Source organism: Lissotriton helveticus, chromosome 6 (genome assembly GCF_964261635.1).
Source record: "Lissotriton helveticus chromosome 6, aLisHel1.1, whole genome shotgun sequence".
NCBI classification, from domain to species: Eukaryota; Metazoa; Chordata; class Amphibia; order Caudata; family Salamandridae; genus Lissotriton; species Lissotriton helveticus.
In genome coordinates this window covers 1,915,497,468-1,915,517,530 of record NC_136067.1, presented here as the reverse complement: position 1 = coordinate 1,915,517,530, position 20,063 = coordinate 1,915,497,468, and the positions used below count along the sequence as shown (strand labels likewise).

General features: G+C 43.2%; 1 protein-coding gene across 1 annotated transcript in view; it reads right to left on the bottom strand.

The window, feature by feature from the left end:
- The window catches only part of LOC144762934 (xanthine dehydrogenase/oxidase-like), a 575,825-nt gene that overhangs the window by 276,616 nt on the left and 279,146 nt on the right, over nucleotides 1-20,063 (bottom strand). Inside the window, exons 17-19 of the mRNA XM_078648235.1 lie at nucleotides 11,317-11,486; nucleotides 8,377-8,500; nucleotides 2,341-2,460 (exon numbers count right to left, since the gene is read on the bottom strand). Coding sequence (XP_078504361.1) covers nucleotides 2,341-2,460; nucleotides 8,377-8,500; nucleotides 11,317-11,486 — 414 coding nt within the window. The remainder of the gene's footprint in view (nucleotides 1-2,340; nucleotides 2,461-8,376; nucleotides 8,501-11,316; nucleotides 11,487-20,063) is intronic.

The following is a 20,063-nucleotide window of genomic DNA, read 5'->3' as shown; positions in this document are numbered from 1 at the left end:
GTGGGAACATGTTTAGATATAGCAATTTGAGAACGTGACTAGGCCGGACATTTTCTTAAACAAAGGACCTATTAAATTTTGCTGACACAACGGAAGGCGAATATTAAAAAGATGAGGTTATGCTTATCCACCCCTAAATTGTCCAATCAGAACTCGAGTTTATGCTGATAGTTACTTTTGTAGATAGATAAAGTTAGTGAAAAAGGTATAAAATGTGCTGATTTTACTCTTCTTCAATTTCCTCCAGAGATGCTGTCGGAATGCTGATTTTACCTGAGATGTAAGACTTTGAATAATTTTCTATTTCTTTTGAATAAGGTCTGAACTTTAGGTGAGGTTATTAGTCAGGGAAGTTAGGAGAAAAATTAATTTTGGGAACTATCTGTCTTTTGCTAATACTTGCACTTCTGAAACTAAAATAAAATGTCTATTTCTGAATTTCTGAAATAAATGAAATTAACTGTTTGAAATAAAATTCCTATTATTTTAATGTTGTTTTCTGAATAAAGAAATAAATAAAGTGAATAAACTTTTAGACATGCTAAATTTAGCTTGTAATAAAAATGAGATAAATGGAGAATTAAGCTGGTCTTGTATTTTCCTACGCCTAATTTTTTACTAGCAGATTCGTCGACCATAAGGCTGGCATGTCTAAATAAATGTTTTGTTAATGAAAACCATGGTAAACTCATTTAAACTGCAGGTGTAAATAGTATAAATATACAGTTTTAGTTTAGACACCCCACTAGGATACAGCAGCTCTCCTTTGAATCTCACCGATCAATGACGAAGGATGGAAGTGTTTTGTGAGTGACTCGCGGTGTTATGGGCTCCACTGACGAGTAGATGTATGATTTTGTACTTCAGGGAAAGGTGACGTGGTATCAGAATTTATTTCCGAAGTAGCGCTGCATCAAGCCCAGTGCGCTGGAGTCAGCCGCCCTAGCCGCTGCGCCACACTTCTCCCACAACATTTGAACAAAAGATGTATAGACACTGATTCTTGGTCATAAATGGCTACCTTTTGAAGCCAGAATACAGTTAAAAATTGCAGTTATGACACACGCGGCCGTGCACCACAATGCACCCAACTACCTTGCTCAAAAGTTGTCTATATCAGGAGGTTCGAGATCCAATAGAAGTTCAAAAAACTTACTCCTGAAACCTCGTAGATTCCGGAAAGAGAAAACATACAAGCGCTCCTTCTCTGGAATGGCACCCAGGATCTGGAATGCGCTCCCGCCTGAAACCAGGCTGATCTCCTCCGCTGCACTATTCAAGAAAGAGGTGAAAACCATCCTTCTGGCCAAGATCTCCTGAACACTATTGGTGCTGGGTCGGAGACTCTGCATTGCTTTGTATCACTGTTCACCTGTCCTCTGGCACTATACTTCTAACTTGTTGGTGTCACTACCAATATATGATACACGTTGGATTACTGATTCACTCTCCTGATACCCTCACTCAGTGTTCTCTCTACACTAAGGCTTTGATATAAGCCATTCACACACCCAAGGTGCACCTGAACACCTCTGTGTTGAGATCAATGACTTGTACCGTCTTATATTATTTGTTTACCTGAGTGTATATTGATATGCCTTATGTATGTTACTATTATCCTATCGTGTTAGTGACTATTATACTGCTCCCATTATCTCTGTTCACTCCCACTGCCCCTACCCTGTCTTTGTGAAGCGCTCTGATATCTGTAAGGATCTTGTTCGCCCTATATAAAACTTTGAATAAATAAAATAAATAAATAAATATAATTTGTATAGCCTCTGATGATCTGAACCAAAGTCATCACTTTATTTTCAAATTTTGAAGAAGAAACTCGTATTATAATAGGTCAACCTTAAACATGTCAAAATCTGGCTTTTTTCACTGCTAGTAGTGCAAGTTAATTCGCTCTAAATATATGACAGAATAAAACATATATTATTAATATTTACAAAGTTATATTTTGAAATGTTTGTGTACTCAGATGAGTCAAATGGTGGTTAGGAAAAGAGTTTGAATGGTAGCCTGCAATAAGTGTGTGAGGAACGCTTCACTGAACTCCTGGAATAGCTTTGCACATTTTTTGAAATTTCTTGACATTTTTGACGTGTCTAAAGAAACAGTCAAGAAAATATTCGAAAAGTTGATTCCCCCTGGAGTGCAAAAAAAGTACAAATTCACTTTTCAAAGCTTATTTCTTAGTAATAGTCAACGCATCCACCAGTAGCTTTACAATATCATCCTCATTTGACACGAGAAGTACACTTATGCACAGTAGTAGTTGAATGACTTGTGCTCAGTATTGCCATCCTGTCAGTTAGTTCCTCGTGGTTGTCTCACCTGAATTGTAATAATGTGTGGTTGCTCCTCGTATGTTATCTTCACAGCTTTAGCTGCCCTTTGAGCATGTTCCTGTGTATCAGCAAGAACGCCAGCAATAATGTGCCCAACGCACGTGACCTGCACAGATAAATATATCCAGTTATGCTGATGATAAATGAGGAAATGCAGCAAGGATTTATGGTCGCTATTTCAGCTACAACTACACTAGTCCTTCCGGCTTAAAACAGGAAAGTGCAGCACTGTAATACTTTTTTAAAAATGTGCTTATTATGTTTTTTGTCTAATAACTATAATAATTAAGCGGATGCACAATTTGTTTGCACCTCACCCAATATTTTTCAGAACAAAAGCCGATCTCTGTTTGTGGAAACTCACAATAAAAAAGCCCAGAGGGATTGAAAAGTTCCCACTGTGCTTTGAAATATGATTGTATCACTGTTTATATGACTCACTGGCGGGTATTAGTCACCGTCCATCATTTTCAGTCCTGGGCTCTGCAGGCGTGATTTCACTGTGATTCTCAGAGATTAAATCACAGGTAATTATTTTCTTCGTTTCTTAGCTATGTAGTTCATGGAGATGACCAGTGATGTTCTAAGGAACAGTCTTGGATAATATTACATATATTACACTACTAAAACGTATGAATAAAGAAGCATCAAGTTCAATTTCATAGGATATGCAGCAGGACATTTAGGTGCACACAAGGGCCTCGGTGATATAAAAAGCACCTAGCATAGCTTTATATTCACATGCAAATAATGTTTCTTTCCACAGCCTTGCACCCTCAAATTGCACCTCAAAGAGCATCTGCTATATTTCTAAAATCCGCAATGCATAACTGACCATTACTTAAAACATTTGATTGTCACCTTTCTTTTTTTCTCTCAACTGGACGTCTCCTTCCTTTCCATCCTTCTCTGCGTGCTCTTTCTGAGCACCTGCATGTTCTCCATCGTCATTAATAATGCATTTTTTAAACATCCCAATCTCCCTTCTATTGCCCTCCCCTCCAGCCATCTGCATTAACGCGCCTACCCACGAGGCAATACCAATGGTAATAACTTCTCTTAGTGTAAATTACCACAAGGAAACTAGAGTGAATGCATGGAAGAGTTTGCTTGAGTGCACGCGACTAATCCCTGAAACAATAACTAATGACACCGGATTACCCACTAACCTTGGGTTCCGAAGCTACATGCTGCCAGGGTTAAGAGCTTCAAACCTCATCGGGAGTAGTAAGCGCTATACAAACACAATTACAACTACAGTAACCTGTCTGAACATCGCTAGTCATCTATATTGTTTGTGAAGATGCAAACTTAATGACCTCATCATGACGTGATCGACATTCCTGATTTGGCCGTTAACCCTGGTACAGGCTACATGAACAAGTGGGAATGCAGGAACATTATGGGGCATATTATCAAGGGGTTTATCTCCGCTTTTTTGGCTTTAAAAGCCAAGAAAGCGGAGATAAAATTATCTCCCTATTACCTAGCTGTCGCTAACACCAGTTAGCGACCGCTAGTAGGAGATAGCGACCATCTTGGGCACCACTTTGCATGTCAGTGATATTTATCACTAATGACATGCAAAGTGGGTGTGCCAAGATGTTAGCGACTGGAAACAGTCGCTAACATCGCTATCTCCTATTACCAACTTTTGGAGATATTCGCGCTAAGCTCGAATATCTCCAAAAACTAACACCTGCCCTGAGCAGTTCTTAGCCATGTTATCCAATGGGAGGTGGATAACATGGCTAAGAGCATTAGCTCGGTAATGCATGAATATCGCTGACTTTTCAGCGATATTCATGCATTGCGGCCGTTTTTTATCGCATTTGCGATAAACCTTGATAATAGCAAGGTTTATCTGCGATAATTTCTGACGATGCTTAGCGGTAAAAAATTCGTTGCTAAGCATCGTTAGCGATAAATATCGCTTAACGTTGGTAATATACCCCTATATTTCCAGAGTTTTCGCTCCTAGTGCATTTGAGAATAAAAAAAACTGCCGAGATGTATTGGTGAGAATCAGCAGAAAAATAGAGAAATGTTGAGGAGATCAAGTGCAGTAACATAGATTGTTCCTGTAATGTCCCACATCTCAGGGTCCCTGCATCATAAGACTTTAAAGTCTTGGTACTGCCGCATCGAGAAATCACGAAGACCTCTGGTATGGATAGTTTTGAGAGCTACTTTCCGATGCACGTTCTCCGCTCCCTTAGAATGAGATCTAAGTGTGTTTCATAACGTTTCATATTAAACTATATTGTGTCGACTTTACAAAGTGTCATGTTGGTGAAATTTTAAAACAAACATTGCAATAGGCTACTACCTCAGAACCCTCGCTGCTGGAGGTACCAAGAAAAACAAGGTACCAATGGAGGGCCTCTAACATCCGGGAAATAGATGTTTGTGGCTCACCAGGTGGAGGTTGTTGTGTTTGCTCACTGTCTCCACAAGCAGGTGGCCATTTTATCTCTGAGACAGAGCAGGCAAAAACAATACTCTGAGGCTGGTTGCCCACAGGTTTCATGGGTGCAGGGAGCAGGCTCTTGGATGGGGAGATGGGAAAGTTTTGGGCATTCTCATGAAGCAGGAAACTACTCTTGTTCACGGAAGTCAAAGCTTACAAGGTCAAAGTTTTAAATAAGCATACCCCGCCCAGACATGTGTGATAGCCAAACATAATTCTAAATACATTTATGTCTTTTGAAACTGGTTTAGCAAGGAATGTTCAATGTATTTTGGGATTGTGAGAAGGTAGCCATTTCATGTTCACTCCAGCTCCTTTGACTTTTTAAAGACTTACATTACTGGAGGCTGCCAAACAACCCTCAACGTATGTGCTTTTTTCCTCCAAGAACAGTAACAGGTTAGAACAACGTATCTGGTTCATTTAACCACTTCATTGTAAAATACACACAAATTGTCAATGCCCAATGCAAACACCCAATATTGCCCACAGCAAGGTATTTACCACTCACATTTGGGAACATCAGATATTTGGGCTCAGAAAGAGAGATGCAACACTTCTCAGGTATCAGTGCTTGAATCTAAAATTAACTTGATTTTAGCATTTAATTAATAAATCTGATATAGTCTAATCAACTTGGCAGACATGTGGCCCTCTGTAACGACTCCTGGTGGGCATCGAAACATGGACCCACCCCACGTCGAAAGACCACTCCCGCAAAGTCTGCATCATCCTCAACAATGAACTCTCCATGAAACGTCATGTCAAAGCCGTCTCCTCAGCCTGCTTCCACACTCTCCGCATGCTCCACAAAGTATTCAAGTGGCTCCCCATTTTCACCAGGAGGACAGTGGTGTAGGTCCTCATCATCAGCTGACTGGACTATGGCAATGCCATCTATACCGGCACCACCACCAAACTCATGCAAAGGCTCCAGACAATCCTGAACGCAGCCGCAAGACTTAAATGTAAATGTAAATGTAAATGTCAAGGTATTTGTAGAGCGCACTGCCACCAAGCGGTTTCCTGGCGCTATTACTCATACCGCTGTGGAACCCTTCCCGGCTTTCCCTGTGAAGTGTCCACTCCTGGGCACCCCCAGGGTGAAGCAAGGCATCCTAGCGCTGTTGGGGCCGTTGTGGAGATTAAGCAAGCTATTGCCCAGAGTTGCAGCGTGGGGCCCATGATTAGAATAGGCACCAAGGCGAGAATTGTCAGGTCCGAGGAAATTGAGCCCAAGACCCGCCGAGGCGGGAATTGAACCCTGGTCCCGGGCCAGAACTCTGCATCAGAGTCTGCCGCTCTAACCATTGAGCCGCACTCCTCCACTTATCTTCAACCTGCCCAAAAAGACTCACATCACCCAGCACCTGAAGGACCTCCACCAGCTCCTGATCCAGAAGAGATGCCAGTTCAAGCTCCTGACCCACGCCTACAAAGCCCTTCACGACCTAGCACTCGCCTAGATAAACGACAGCTTGCATTTCCACCAAACGCCTAGGAACCCTGATCCTCACACCTCGTCCTCACACAGATATCTCGCATACTCTGCTGCTGCTTCAGAAGACGCTCCTTCTCCCACCTCACTGCTAAAGCCTTGGAATGCTCTCCACCTCCTCACCACACCCTTGCAGAGCAACTTTAAGAAAAGGCTCAAGACCAGGCTCTTCAACTGAGACCAGCAGCAAGCACCTGGATACCTGGATACCCTCTCAGGTGACAAGCAGTGCTCTACAAGTATGAATTGAATTGAATTGAATTGACAAATACATAAGGGGGACAAAGGGCTAGTTGGATTTCCGGCACACAATCCCCTGGATAAGACTGTTCCTATAAATGGTAGGTCAGTAGGGTCCTGAATGGATCGAGTCCAAGGGATCTGATCCTTCAGAAGCAAGAGCCCTCACACACCCCGAGGGGTGTCATGCTTCATCATTGGGCAGCTCTTCGTTGGGCCGGCGCTGCAATGCCCAATGGGCCCCGCAAGGGGGCTCTTTTTTGGAGTTCTTTAGGCAAGTGTCCACCTTTATGTCTGTAGGATGGGTTAAAACCAGGTGACTGTTCTCCATTAGATCCGACAGACATAAAGGTGGACACTGTTTTGGGGCTGCATTCTATACTGCTCTAACTTCGCAATTCTTGGTTAAGGATTTCAACTCAATTGCAGAAACATTTCAAGAGGGTGTAAATGTTTTAAACATCCTGGTACAGATAGAGCAGCAGTCGAAACTCTTAACTGATATTTCCTTGGGTCCTTGGTGATCTGCCAAGTAGGGGAGTTAAATAGAACCCACTTTAATGTACTCAGGAAGCACAGCATCTGCTTTCTCCAAAGGATAGGATATTTGCAGAAATCTTGGAATGTGGAATTGATCTGGCTTCTTCCATTCTCTGAAAATAGACCCCTTGATCTTGGTGTGAAAAGCAAGAGTCACCGAAGCAGGTTTGGGATATTGAGGGATGAGCTCTTGAGCATCCTCGTCAACTGGGGGAGGCTCCAAATTGCTGCAGATATGCAACAAAATAGCTCTGAAGTCTTCTCTGGAAATACATGTCTCTCCAAAGATACAGGGCATATCCAATTATGAGTCACTATCTGAATCAGAACGTGCATTTAAAGAGTCTTTTGGGACTCTTTTTGTGATAAGAGCTAAGTCCCTCATCAATTATTGCTTGCACTTGTGCTGTCGTCAACTCTTTCCTGAGTCTCAGGAGGGTGACTGCAAAGCTGCACAGATAATTCTTCCTCCTCCCCCTCAGAAGAGGGAGTCAGAGAATGTTTTTGCTTCTCACTCCACTTCCCCTCCATGTAGAGACACAAAATACAAGAAAAAGAACCCCCAAAACTAAGACCTGCAAATGACACAAACCAAACTGGAAAGCCACACACAAGCCCTCCGATAGAGAAACAGAACAGAAAAAACAACCAAGCCACATACCCTTAGAATTGCTATAGAATAATAAGAATGCCCATCTTACATTGAATTCTGCCCTAGTGGCATGGGAAAAGCACCACATAAAAGCAAGAACCCAGACATTGGAAAAAATAACCTTCCTTTTTCTAATCCGAAGAGTTGGGTGGCCCTATAACAACATTGGTGAGCACTTGAATTAAATTACTTTCTGACCTTTTTAAAAAGAGATATTTATAGGACAGTGTCTTGTGCTTTTTAGGGAGCTACTGTCTAAAAACTCCTCTCCCCAGTTTGAATATAACATATGCTGTACCACCAGTATCTGAACTGAAGCCTGGTTGGGATGATGCAGATTTTGGGACTACTTGTGACTAGTGTGTTGCAGATCCAGTTTGACTGTTCCAATGGACTAATGTGTATTAGTCTGTGACCTCTAGACACCCACTGTCTGACCTGAATGTGAATATCTTGCTTCAATTTTCCGAATTGTGATAACGGTCCTACTCATCTCGACTTCTAAAAAAAGGACGGATAGCAATATGGAGTCCAATTACAAGGAATCACCGGTCAACTTTGTTTTCATGTCAGTCTTTCTTCTTGGTAGCTTAGTCTAGTGAAATGTCTAAAATTTGCATACCATGTCTTCAGCGTAGACTGTTTCATCTTGACCGAAGCCCGCTACATTACTCCCAGGAACATCCATTGCAGACACTGAACACACAAAACCTGGAACATGCTCCGCCTCAGTGAAGTCAACAGATCTGTAAACAAAGAAAGCACTGAAGTTAAGGAAGAGTATTTGTAGGTAACTGGTTTCTAATAGTCAAATATGTCTATGATAACATGTTTAGGTCTGGTTTCAATGTGCACTGAGGAAATTCACATCATATACTTTGTCACTGGAATAAGAAAAAAGCAATGCCTCTCAGGAGTTTGAACAGAATCTGATGACCTTTTGGGTGTCACTGGCACATTGTATTGCAGTTTTGGTATTGGTGACATTCGATGTTCCACTATGTGTGTATCCACCTCGCATACATAGTCGATGAAAACATGCTCTTCAGCATTGTTACAGCTCTTGCCTCAGGAGAGTATTGTGCAAAAGTCCATTACAAAAATTCATCACCTATTAACAAACAACATGCTTAGAGTGGTAAAAAGACATACCTAAATTTGCCTCCATTCATACCTTGCATTTGACCAGTTCATCTTTTTTGTTTGCTTTATGAATGCATTGAAAAGAAATGGCAATCCCATTCACCAAAGTAAGCTCTACCTCATCTAGATATGCTGTTAGATTTATTACAGGAAAACAACGCCATGCATTTTTCAATTAAATATTTATACCATACATCGATTGGTAATGGATAGTGGGGAGGTATGTGTCAGGGGCATGGTGGAGGGTATGTGTCAGGGGGATGGTGGAATCATGTGCTGATTGTGTTAATATATAACTCAGCTTATTATTTTCAACATACGTACAGATAATTCTCCCTCCTCCACCTCAGAAGAGGGAGCAAGTGTTGCTTCCACTGGTGTAATGCGATGAAAGGAGTAGATGGATTTCATAGGCAAAAAACAGGAAATTGCCTCAAAAGAACCTGCGTCTACAAAGTGGATTGGGAAGGCCTCCACATGAGTTATTTATGTGGTCGCCATCTTGTGAGAGGACCATCTGGTAAGTTAGGACTCTTAACTTTCTACTACTAAATGCCTTTTGTGAATACCGAAAGTCATAACATTATGATTTTGTCTCAGTTTAGTAGTAGTAGTAAAGTTAGGAGTCCTAACTTTACTACTACTACTACTACTACTAAATGTCTTCTGTGAATACCAAAAGTAGTACGTTTAGGATTTTATCTCCGATTAGTTCTGTGAATCGGCCCCTAGGTTCCTCTCATGTACATCTCTCCCAAATGACCTGAACAGCACAGAAGTGATGCATTTGTCAATATTGAAACAGTCGATGTCAATATGAATAACAATACATTCATGTATAAAAACAAAATGTTATCTTTATTGATAAATTCACCTGCTGTGAACTCCACGTCAAACCTGACTCAGAAATACATAATCATGCAGACTCTGAGACCCGGGCCCGAGATTACTGATTGACAGATCATAGGTGGAGTGGTACGTAGCCAGCAGACAAATGCGCGAACAGGAAATCCCAGAGCCTTCCCACAGATAGGCACAGCAACACCAGAATGGTCCAGGAAGATTGGCCTCAATAAAGAACACATGGCCGGAGGGGTGTATTTGTTCCAAAAACACCATCCAGTCAGATGCCACATGAAGTTAGGAACACCTTGCCAGTCACGACACAGAACATGCATTGATCACTCACTCCTCATGCTAGATCTCTGGACATGTTACCCACTGGTCAAATTAGGTCGGCGCAAGGTTGAGACCCACTGGGATTCCTCATTCAATACATTAATTTATGACTCCAAAGACAGAGACTCACATTCCTTACCTAAAAAGGTTCACCAGTACTATTTTATTGCATTCAATAAACTGTATAAAAACCCATGCCAGACCAATTGTAATTTGAAACAGTCCTCAGACCCAATGCCTGTGGCTGATCTCCCGGCCACACTGTTTATTTAAACAAACAACCCTTTTCTCTTGCTTTTTCAAGGTATTTCAAGCAATATTTTGGTGAGGGAGATAGGAGCTGATTGGTGCCTCGAACCCAACTGTAGCCAAAGGGAGGAGACCCCGCCCAGACAGATTCACAACATATGAGCAACAAGGAAGGAGAACAAACACCACAATTGATTGGAAGTGCTGCTCGGTCCGCAGGCGGAGGTCTGTCCTGAAGCAGCTGTCACAGAGGGTAAAAGACTACATCAGAACCTTAGCAACACCCAGAAGATCCTGAGGAAGATCTTCAAATGGCACTAGATAAGCTGTCACTCATATGCAAGTTGCCAGCAAGTTGGACTATGGAAACACCCACCACACTGGATCACCAAGCAACTCACTAGTTTACACCACACCTGAGGGAAAACCATTTGATTCAAAACACAAACATGCTCAATTCAAACTCATCACACACACATTCAAGGCACTACACAACTCATGCCCCATCTACCTGCAAAATCTCATCAACTTCCACCAACCAGCCAGACCCCAAGCTCCACAGTATTCCTACTCGCACACTCCCACGCATACACAGAACCATATCAGGAGGATGGGCATTTTCTTACTTCACTACTAGAGTGTGGAATGCCCTCCCACTCCAAATCCAAGCCTCCTCCTCCCTTCTTAAATTCAGCAAGAAGTTGAAAACCTGGCTTTTCAACTAACCAACCTACCATAGGCAGGGCTTAGCACACATACCTGCTCAGTGCCAGGATACCTTTGTGGGTGATAGTGCATTTTACAAATACAGATAACATAACAAAGTGTGATAACTTCCCCATAAACATGCCAAGAAAAATAGGTTGGGTATTACTGTAACTTCTTATAATAATTATTCACAGTAATGTAAAACAATCCCATTGTTGGATTTCTTTCCAACATATGGCAGACCCTAAAGTGATATATTAATAGTGGCAGAGTTCCTCCTTACGTGAGTTTTGCATGAGCTTTGGTGCTGGTCACCAGTGCAAGGTAGAGCTCATTCTCATAATGGGGGATGTCATCACAGTACACAGCCTCGCCGCTTGCATGCTTTGCAGCCGATAGGTGCATCAGAGGCCGTCCCACCATATCTTCAGGGGATTGTCCTGCAGGTACCTCCTGTAACACAACAAATTGTATCAGTTATAAATGAGTAACTCAAGTAAGTTTTCAAGTGATTCGGATATTCTCAGAATACTATGAAAATACAACAATGTCACAATGTTACACATAAAATGTTTATTCTCGAACCACAAAATGTCATTAAAATAACCTGTGCTTAACCCTCTGACACAAAAGCAGTCAGGCTTAACTTAAAGTCAATGTGTAAAGTATTTATGCAACACTTCAAACAGTAGGAATGAAACACAACTCAAGAAAATTCACACACTAATTTAGAAAAATTTAGTACATTTTAATAAATGATGTGCCACCAAAATGACAAACATCCAATCAGAAGAACCAGAGTCCTGACCTTTTAAAGATCGAAGTGCCCACCACAGAAATCGAGTCACACGCAACTGGGGCAAAGTCAAAAGTTATGGACAACTGCGATAGAGGGGGTTTGGATTCTCAAAGTGGATTGGTCTCTGTCTCCGCTTACAAGTCAAGTCAAAGATCTTTATTCGGATGTAGAAACATCCATAAAAGTACATAAAATCACATCATCATCCACAACACATAATATCACAATCAAAAAGACACATAATAAAATCACATAATTCATCATAATATATGTTAAAAAGTATAAATAATTTGCATAGATGGGTCCAACAGTAATTTTAAGGCGCTCGATAGTATATACAAGGATCAAAATTACTGCAAAAATGTCAGTAATATGTGCAAAGAGCAAGAGAAGCTATTTGTGCAAATAAGCAATGTGCAAACTAGGCAGTGATAAAACAGAAACCTTTCACGTCATATTCAATGATACTCTCGAGCGAACAGCATTTCTAAGAAAACAACTAACTCTGAAAATCACCTCGTCAGTGCCTAGCCTCAGTAAATCATCAAAGGCTAGGTTAAAATCCAACTGGGCTGTCTTGCGAAGGTATGGCATTAAGAGATGTTTAGTGTATTTTTCATAGAAGCCGCAGAAGAACAAAAAATGTAAAAGGCCTTGTTTCCCACCACGGTTACAGGGGCAGTTTAAGTTTTCTAAATTTCTATTAAAACCCATTGGAAAGCATAATAGATTTTTAATGCTCCCGTCCCTGAACCGAAACAACAGGCTCCTGTTCCATTTGCTCATCTTTCTACACAGGTAGTTCTGAGGTAGGTTATAAGGCCTGTCGCTAGATACCAAGATGGCTATGTACCTTACACTGGCAGGTCTTACGAACTCTTTCTTTTCCCTTTCGTTGTTATAGAGATTATACAGGGCGTTTTTTACCAAGTTCTTGTGTGTACGATCTATTGTGTGGGGAGATGTAAATAAGTGGCCCTGCTCCACACTCACTAGACTTTTTTCCACCGCCCGAGCCACGGTATATAACTGGCCCGTTCACTTTTTAGACAGTCCTTAATGATGTCACGTGTCAATGACGCAGATGGATTCGTCCATATTTTCAGCCAGAACAGGGCGGGTCTAGATTTTATAAAGTCCTCTGTATACCTAAGGCTCAGTTCTCGGTGACACACAAAGGTTGGGGCAGAAATAACCCCCCCCAAGATCTTTCTACAGAACCTATTCTCCATCGTTTGTATATTGGTACAGTTCGTATAGCCCCACACCTCGGCACCATAGGTACCTGTAGGTAAGCATTGAGTCTTATAAATTTGCAACAAGGATGTAATTACCTCAGCATGTGGGGGTTGTCGGAGTGAGGTTACAGAATTTATGGCTTTGCCCAGTTTGTTTCTCCCCTGGGCAACATGAGGTTGCCATGAGCCAGAGTCAGCGAACAGCAGGCCTAAGTTTGGGAAAGTGCTTGTGCATTTTAAAACATTATTCCCTATCAAGATTTGATTGATCTTATGTTTTTTTGGGCCACAGCACATTATAAATGATTTATTAAAATTTGTGCAGAGGCCAAGATCTGCCATGTACGAAACAAAACCGGAAATTAGAATTCGCAGGGCATTCGGTGTGCGGGCCATAAGGACCGCATCGTCTGCGTAAAGAAGGGTGGGCAATCGTTTGCCATTGATTTGCGGGACATCAGTTGTTAATTTACACACGGAACTGCTTAGTTCGTTTATATACAAGATAAAAAGCGGGGGAGCCAGAACACAGCCCTGTCTGACCCCCCTGCCAATAAGAATGTCATTAGAGACTTCGCCAGAGGTATTCAAACGAACACGGGCTCTCAAATCACTATGCAGATGGGCCAAGAAATAAACTAAAGATTCATCTAACCCATAATTTAACAAAACTGAGCATAAACGGGAACGATTAACAAAGTCAAATGCAGAACTTAAATCCATGAAACCTAAATAAAGAGGGGATTTTTTGCGATGGTATATTTTGCCATCAATAAATTTAAATTTAGGCATTGCTCCACAGTGCCGACATGGCTTCTAAAGCCTAGCTGGCAAGGGTGTAAAATAAAATTATCTATTGCCCAAACTCTAATCCTGTTAAAAAGGACCCTGCCTAAAATCTTCAAGGTGTTATCTATTAAAGATATTGGACGGTAACAGGCAGTATCCGATCTATTTCCTTTTTTAAAAATAGGCACAATAGTGCTATTTGACCAAGTTACCGGAGGGGCAGTGTGTGATAAGTTATTAAAGATATTACACAGTAATGGCGCCCAAAATTCAGGTTCCGATTTAATTTGGTCAATGGACAGACCATCGGGCCCAGGGGCTTTGTTCCCAGCACTTTCTGAAATGGCATCTTCCACCTCCATTAAAGAGATATTCAATGTAATTGACGGGGGCAGGTGATCATAGAGTCAGAAGGGGTCTCATAGTGGTCTACCCACACATCTCCTGGGATATTACAATTTATGGGGGTGATATCTGATCCTAGTGATCTTAGACTCTTAACTTCGGACCAGAACCCAGAGACATCCCTCAAAGAAGCAAAACGCACGAGGGAGTCCCAGTGATCTTTTACTAACTCCTCAGATCTTATTTTAAGAGTGTGCTTATAGCTAACCCTCAGTCTCCTCACAGCTAACTGATCCCGTGGGACCGCTGTGAGGGCAGCCCTTAGTTCCTGATTGGCTTTAGAACATAAAGAGTCAAACCACCTTGGTAGTGTGTGGTTAGTTGTTCGGGCTGGTTTAGAGATCTCCTCTTTTATAGCCTTACAGAGGCCCGTAAAGGCCGCGATAATCACATGTACGAAACTGTCAGTGGATAGACAAACTGACACTAGTTGGGGATGTTTTTGGATGGTACGAGTTAAAACTCCCTTGTTGTCCACCCCCGCCAAACCACCCTAAGTTTATCTGTGGATACCCCTAGGTTTTGGGCCCCTATTTCCCTCTTGTTCCCCTGTCTCTTAATGGATTTGAAACTAATAAAAATTGGATAGTGATCACTATAAGGGACATTAAAAACCTTTGCCTTCAATACAAGTTCTTCTAGGGAAGAGGATATGAATACATAGTCAATTGTTGTTGAACATCCTCGTCCTACATAAGTTGCCACAGGTTCTTCAGTCCCAGTGCTGTTTGCCATCTCCATGGCATTAACTAAATCACGTGTAGCTAAGTGATCAAGCAGTTCTGCTCCTCTTTTGCAGCAGTGGTTTCTTGGGTAAATATGGGCATTAAAATCCCCCCCTATACAAATACCATCAAAAACACCATATTTGTGACCATCAACAATTTCATCAATAAAATTAAACAGTCTTATAAAATTAGCGTTGGGATGAGTTGTAAAATCATTGTTATAAATGTTGATTAGACATAGCTTTATCCTACTAATGTATATCAATGCCTGGAAGTTCATATCATTAACAGGTAAAGTTTCAGTTCTAACTCCTGCCATAATCTTAGTCCAAATGGATAATCCTCCACTTGGGCGTCCCATAGTCGGGCTGGGTACAGTCTGATTGAAACAGCTGTATCCTTCCTGAAGTAGTGGACTAGTACACCAGGTCTCCTGGAACATCAGGACATCAAAATGAATAACCCACTCTGTCCACTCCTTAATTTGTGGTTTGGCCTTGAGACCAGCAATGTTCCAGCTCAGAATGGTCAGGTCATCAGGTGGTATAAAGGAGTTGGTGACCTGGAAAGATGTTAAACTTGTAGTAGGTGATATGGATACGCCTGAATCATTAGATGCCCTGGCATTGCGGCAAATGGTTGATTCAGCTATGGAATCTACTATAAGTGGCTGGTCATTAGGGGTTATGTCAAGGATAGTAGATGGTAATGGTCACGAATGGCTATTCGGTTCAGATAAAACACTAAATCTATTAAATAGGGGAAAAAGTGGTGAAGCTTGGTTGAATGATCTCTGAGGGGGCCTATAGAAGTAGGCCAAAGGGAGTGAAGTTATGACAGTTGATGGTCCAGGATGGTTATTAATGTTAAGAATGTATTTGGCTGTGCCTGGGTGCCGGAAATTAATTACAATGCAGTCGCCGTTGATGTTTTTAAATAGGGGACCAACCCAACTTACTCGGCGTACTGACAGGATTTCATTAGAGATGTCATGGCCTACCCCTTTGTGTTTGCATAGCCAATCTATACATTCATTATTTAACTGGACCCACGACTCGCCTTGTCCTTCTTTGAGTGTTGGAACGCCTGCTAAGACCAAGACGTATGGGCAAGCATCTGGTGGAAGATGCAGGGCGGGGCCCTGAGATTTTAAGGGCCTTGCTATCACAGCGGGCCCCTTGTCAGGGGCGGTAGCTGTAATAGTCAATGCCCCTTATTTGGGGATAGCTGGATTAGAAACAGCTTTTGCTTGCCACTAACTGTGCTGGGGGTGCTAGAGGACCCGGCTGCCGCGGCCGGGGTGTGATATGGTTTCGTGGCAGTTAGGGTTTTACCAGCAATGTTGCTCCCAGATGCAGCAATAGATGTAGGTGTGCTGCTACTGGGAGTCTTCGGCCCTTCACCCATATTGGCCTTACAGGCAGACTCTATTTCCTTGAGAAGGCGATCTCCCCTCAACAGGTCTAAGCTAATCAACCCCTTCCTTTTTGTGTCATCCTTTTTTACAAGATTTTCCAACCTGTCCAATCTTTTTTAAAAATAGAATTAAATTGCTTGATCATTTGACTTTCTAACTGTTTAAAAATAGTATCTACAACAGTCTCGATAAGATTCCCATTGGTCTTTGGTTGACTGATGCTGTCAAGTAGTGAATCAGTCTGTGTGCAAGCAGAGGTGTGGCCATCAATTGCAGGGCTTATTGGAGGTGCAACAAAAACCACTTCGTCTTGTAGTGTGGATTCATTTGAAGCAGCGCCACCCGCTGTTAGATCTTTGTTTCCTTTGGACCACATGCTGTGTGGGGTAGGTTGGCTCTTATTACGAGGAGGTTGCTTCCTCTTATTGACTGTTAATTTGGAGGCACCTCTTTTTCTTTTCTCACCACCGGGTTTATTGCTTGAGGTCGGGGGAGCAGTAACAGTGTGCACAACTAGGTCTGATGGAGAGTCAATTATAATATTGGGGCTACTGTCCCCTGGCAAAGGATCCGAAGAATTGGGGGGTAAGGATGGTTTTACTACTATGACCACAGGTGAAAGCGGCGGGGCAATGCTGGAATTTTCCAAAGCTGGCTCAGATTGTGTGCCGGCAAGACCCATTGACATTCTTCTCTCGGTGTCAGCAATTTCATTAGATACCATATTAAAAGCGTTTTCTAACATACTTTCCAGAGATGGTTGGAGAACTAAGGGTCTATCAGGGACTGGTAACACGTTGTTGCTGTTGCGTTTCACCATTGTTTATAGTAATTGGACTGCCTCACCTGATGTAGATGACTTAGGGGGGTGGCCCAGCCCAGCCTCCACAGGCCTCTGAGGGCCTAAGAGGGCGTCCCGCAACACGGAGGGAGCGTCCTGTTTAAGTAGCGCCTCCGGGCGCGCTGTGGCAGGAAGCAGGAAATGGGCGCAAGGCTCCCTGGGAGCTGTAGTCTCCAGCCGCGAGATGGCGAGGCGGCGAGACCACAGCGTTTGGGCCCCAGGAGCGAGCGTCTGGCCTGCAGGTAAGGTGTCCTGTCTCTGGTGTTCTCCAATGGCGCCCGCTCCACCGAGGGAGCGTCCTGTTTAAGTAGCGCCTCCGGGCGCTCTGTGGCAGGAAGCAGGAAATGGGCGCAAGGCTCCCTGGGAGCTGTAGTCTCCAGCCACGAGATGGCGAGACGGCGAGACCACAGCGTTTGGGCCCCAGGAGCGAGCGTCTGGCCTGCAGGTAAGGTGTCCTGTCTCTGGTGTTCTCCAATGGCTCCCGCTCCACCGAGGGAGCGTCCTGTTTAAGTAGCGCCTCCGGGCGCGCTGTGGCAGGAAGCAGGAAATGGGCGCAAGGCTCCCTGGGAGCTGTAGTCTCCAGCCGCGAGATGGCGAGGCAGCGAGACCACAGCGTTTGGGCCCCAGGAGCGAACGTCTGGCCTGCAGGTAAGGTGTCCTGTCTCTGGTGTTCTCCAATGGCTCCCCGTTTACATTTGAGCTTAGAAATAATTTAAAGAAAAAATGTCAGAGAAGGTCAATTTCAGTGGGGTATGGCAGCCGGCGGAGTTGTAGGAGGAGGAGTTGTCGTCAGGGCGCCGCTAGAAGAAGCTGCTGCAAATATTTCGACATTCGGACAAAGTCTCTTTTTTGGAATTAGACGAGAGCTACATGCGCCGCTGAACTGGATTTACTGCAGCAGAGACGAGCACAGTGGGAGGTGCTGCAATGTCAGTCTGACCTGCTATGCACCTGGAAGGGATCAGTGAGTACATAGGCGTCGGTTTCCTTTCGGTTGTAAGAGCACATTTTGGCAGACATCCAAGTTCTGGGTTTCGGCTATCCGGGCACCGTTTGTACCACATCCAAGGGTCCAGGACTGGAGTAGCACCACTTGGAGGGTCATGCTCAGGCTGGGTCCAGGTTCGAGATGGCTGGAGCCTTTTCTGTTCCCAATGCTCTGAAAAAGCAGCCAGCCAACTAGGCATTGGAGTCACTCTAGCAGTCTTCATTCAAGCAGGAAAACAAGGTTCATACATCAGGGCAGTCCTCTGAGGGCACATAGGAGGCTTCAAGCAGCAGGGCTGTTCTCTTGGTGTATCAGGGCTATCCTCTGAAGTGGCGAGAGGCAGCAGGGCAGCCCTCTGAAAGTCCCTCTGCAGGTCCAGAAGTGAAATGAAGAGTGAGTCTGAGGCTCCTAATGTTTTACTTGGTGTCCCTTTGGAGTGGAAGAAACGTCTGGAGTCCCTCCCCCCCAACAGAAGTGTTTGGAATAGTCTGCCTTCCTGCCCTGGTCCCAATTTATCTGCGGGCACAATAGGCTAGCGTGAAGTTCTTTGTGTATGATCTGCAGCAATGTTTTTGAAGTGCAAGTAGAGCTACATCTAATCATGTGACCTAGGAAATAGGCTACAAGCACCAAATGGTTAGGATACGAAAATGGAAACTTTCTAAAAGCCCGGAAGGTAAAAATATGAATAACAGAACATAAGAGTAACATCAAGTGCAAAAGAACTACTACGAAGTTAACATCACACTTCATAGAAGCAAATCACAAAGTCGGAGATATTCATTGAACAGTACTGGACAAACCATATCTTCCCCAAAATGCTAGAGATATCAAGGTAATACTCTTTTAAGGGAGCAGGAATAGGTTTATAGGATCTAGAGTGACAAAAATGGACTCAATGATGACATCCGCTGGTACCAGTTAAACAACCTTTGAACAATGGTGAGAAAATAGGGTTGTGACCCCGTCCTATGTCCATGACTGAGATATATTAGTGGAGTAATATCTCATAGTTCCTGTAAAAACCTATACCCACCTGAGACATGTATATATAATTACATACAGAAAATATATACGTAATAGGACCATCTTACCCTTAAACTCTATACAGAACAACCCTCTTTTCCTACTGCATGAAATACAAATATATATTATATATGATTTGACTTTCTGATCAAACAGCATCTCTAATTATCAGCCCTTAAAAACCTACTGCCGAATAAAAAAGTACCAGAGAAGCACTTCTGCATAGAAAGTTAGAGAGGATGGCCATATATTATAGATTATGTCAAATAGACAAGGGGCTAGTCTTAGTTTACCTAGAATAGGGAGCTAAACACATCCAATCATCTGTTTAAGTAGGAGAAGACTCGCCCTGGAAAAGATCCACGTAGGAAGTGAGAGACTTCGAAAACAGAAAGCAGAACACATGAAGTTGACGGTCTAGCTTACACCTGAGCCCGGAAGACGGAATCGTCTTGACCGGAACACAGAAGTGTTTGACACCCCTTAGACCGTAACATCAATAAAACGGTAAGGAAGCCCGAACCGTTGCAACTGCATGGAGCGGTGAGAGGCTCAGATTGAGTGGCATCTACACCCTTGAGGAAGTAAAGGGATCAGAGAAGGGGGTGACTATGCAGGCAGCAAATATGCTGTTTGTCAGTGCGGGGGTTGGATGCCGCATTGGGGTGAGCCTGTTGTCGTACACTGTGGCGGCAGTCTCGTTCAGATGTAAAGGCTGGCCATCGTCTCGTGGTACGGGGTGATGGCTAGCAGTGCTATGGTACACGACAGTGTTGTCTGATGTGGAGCAGACCGTTCG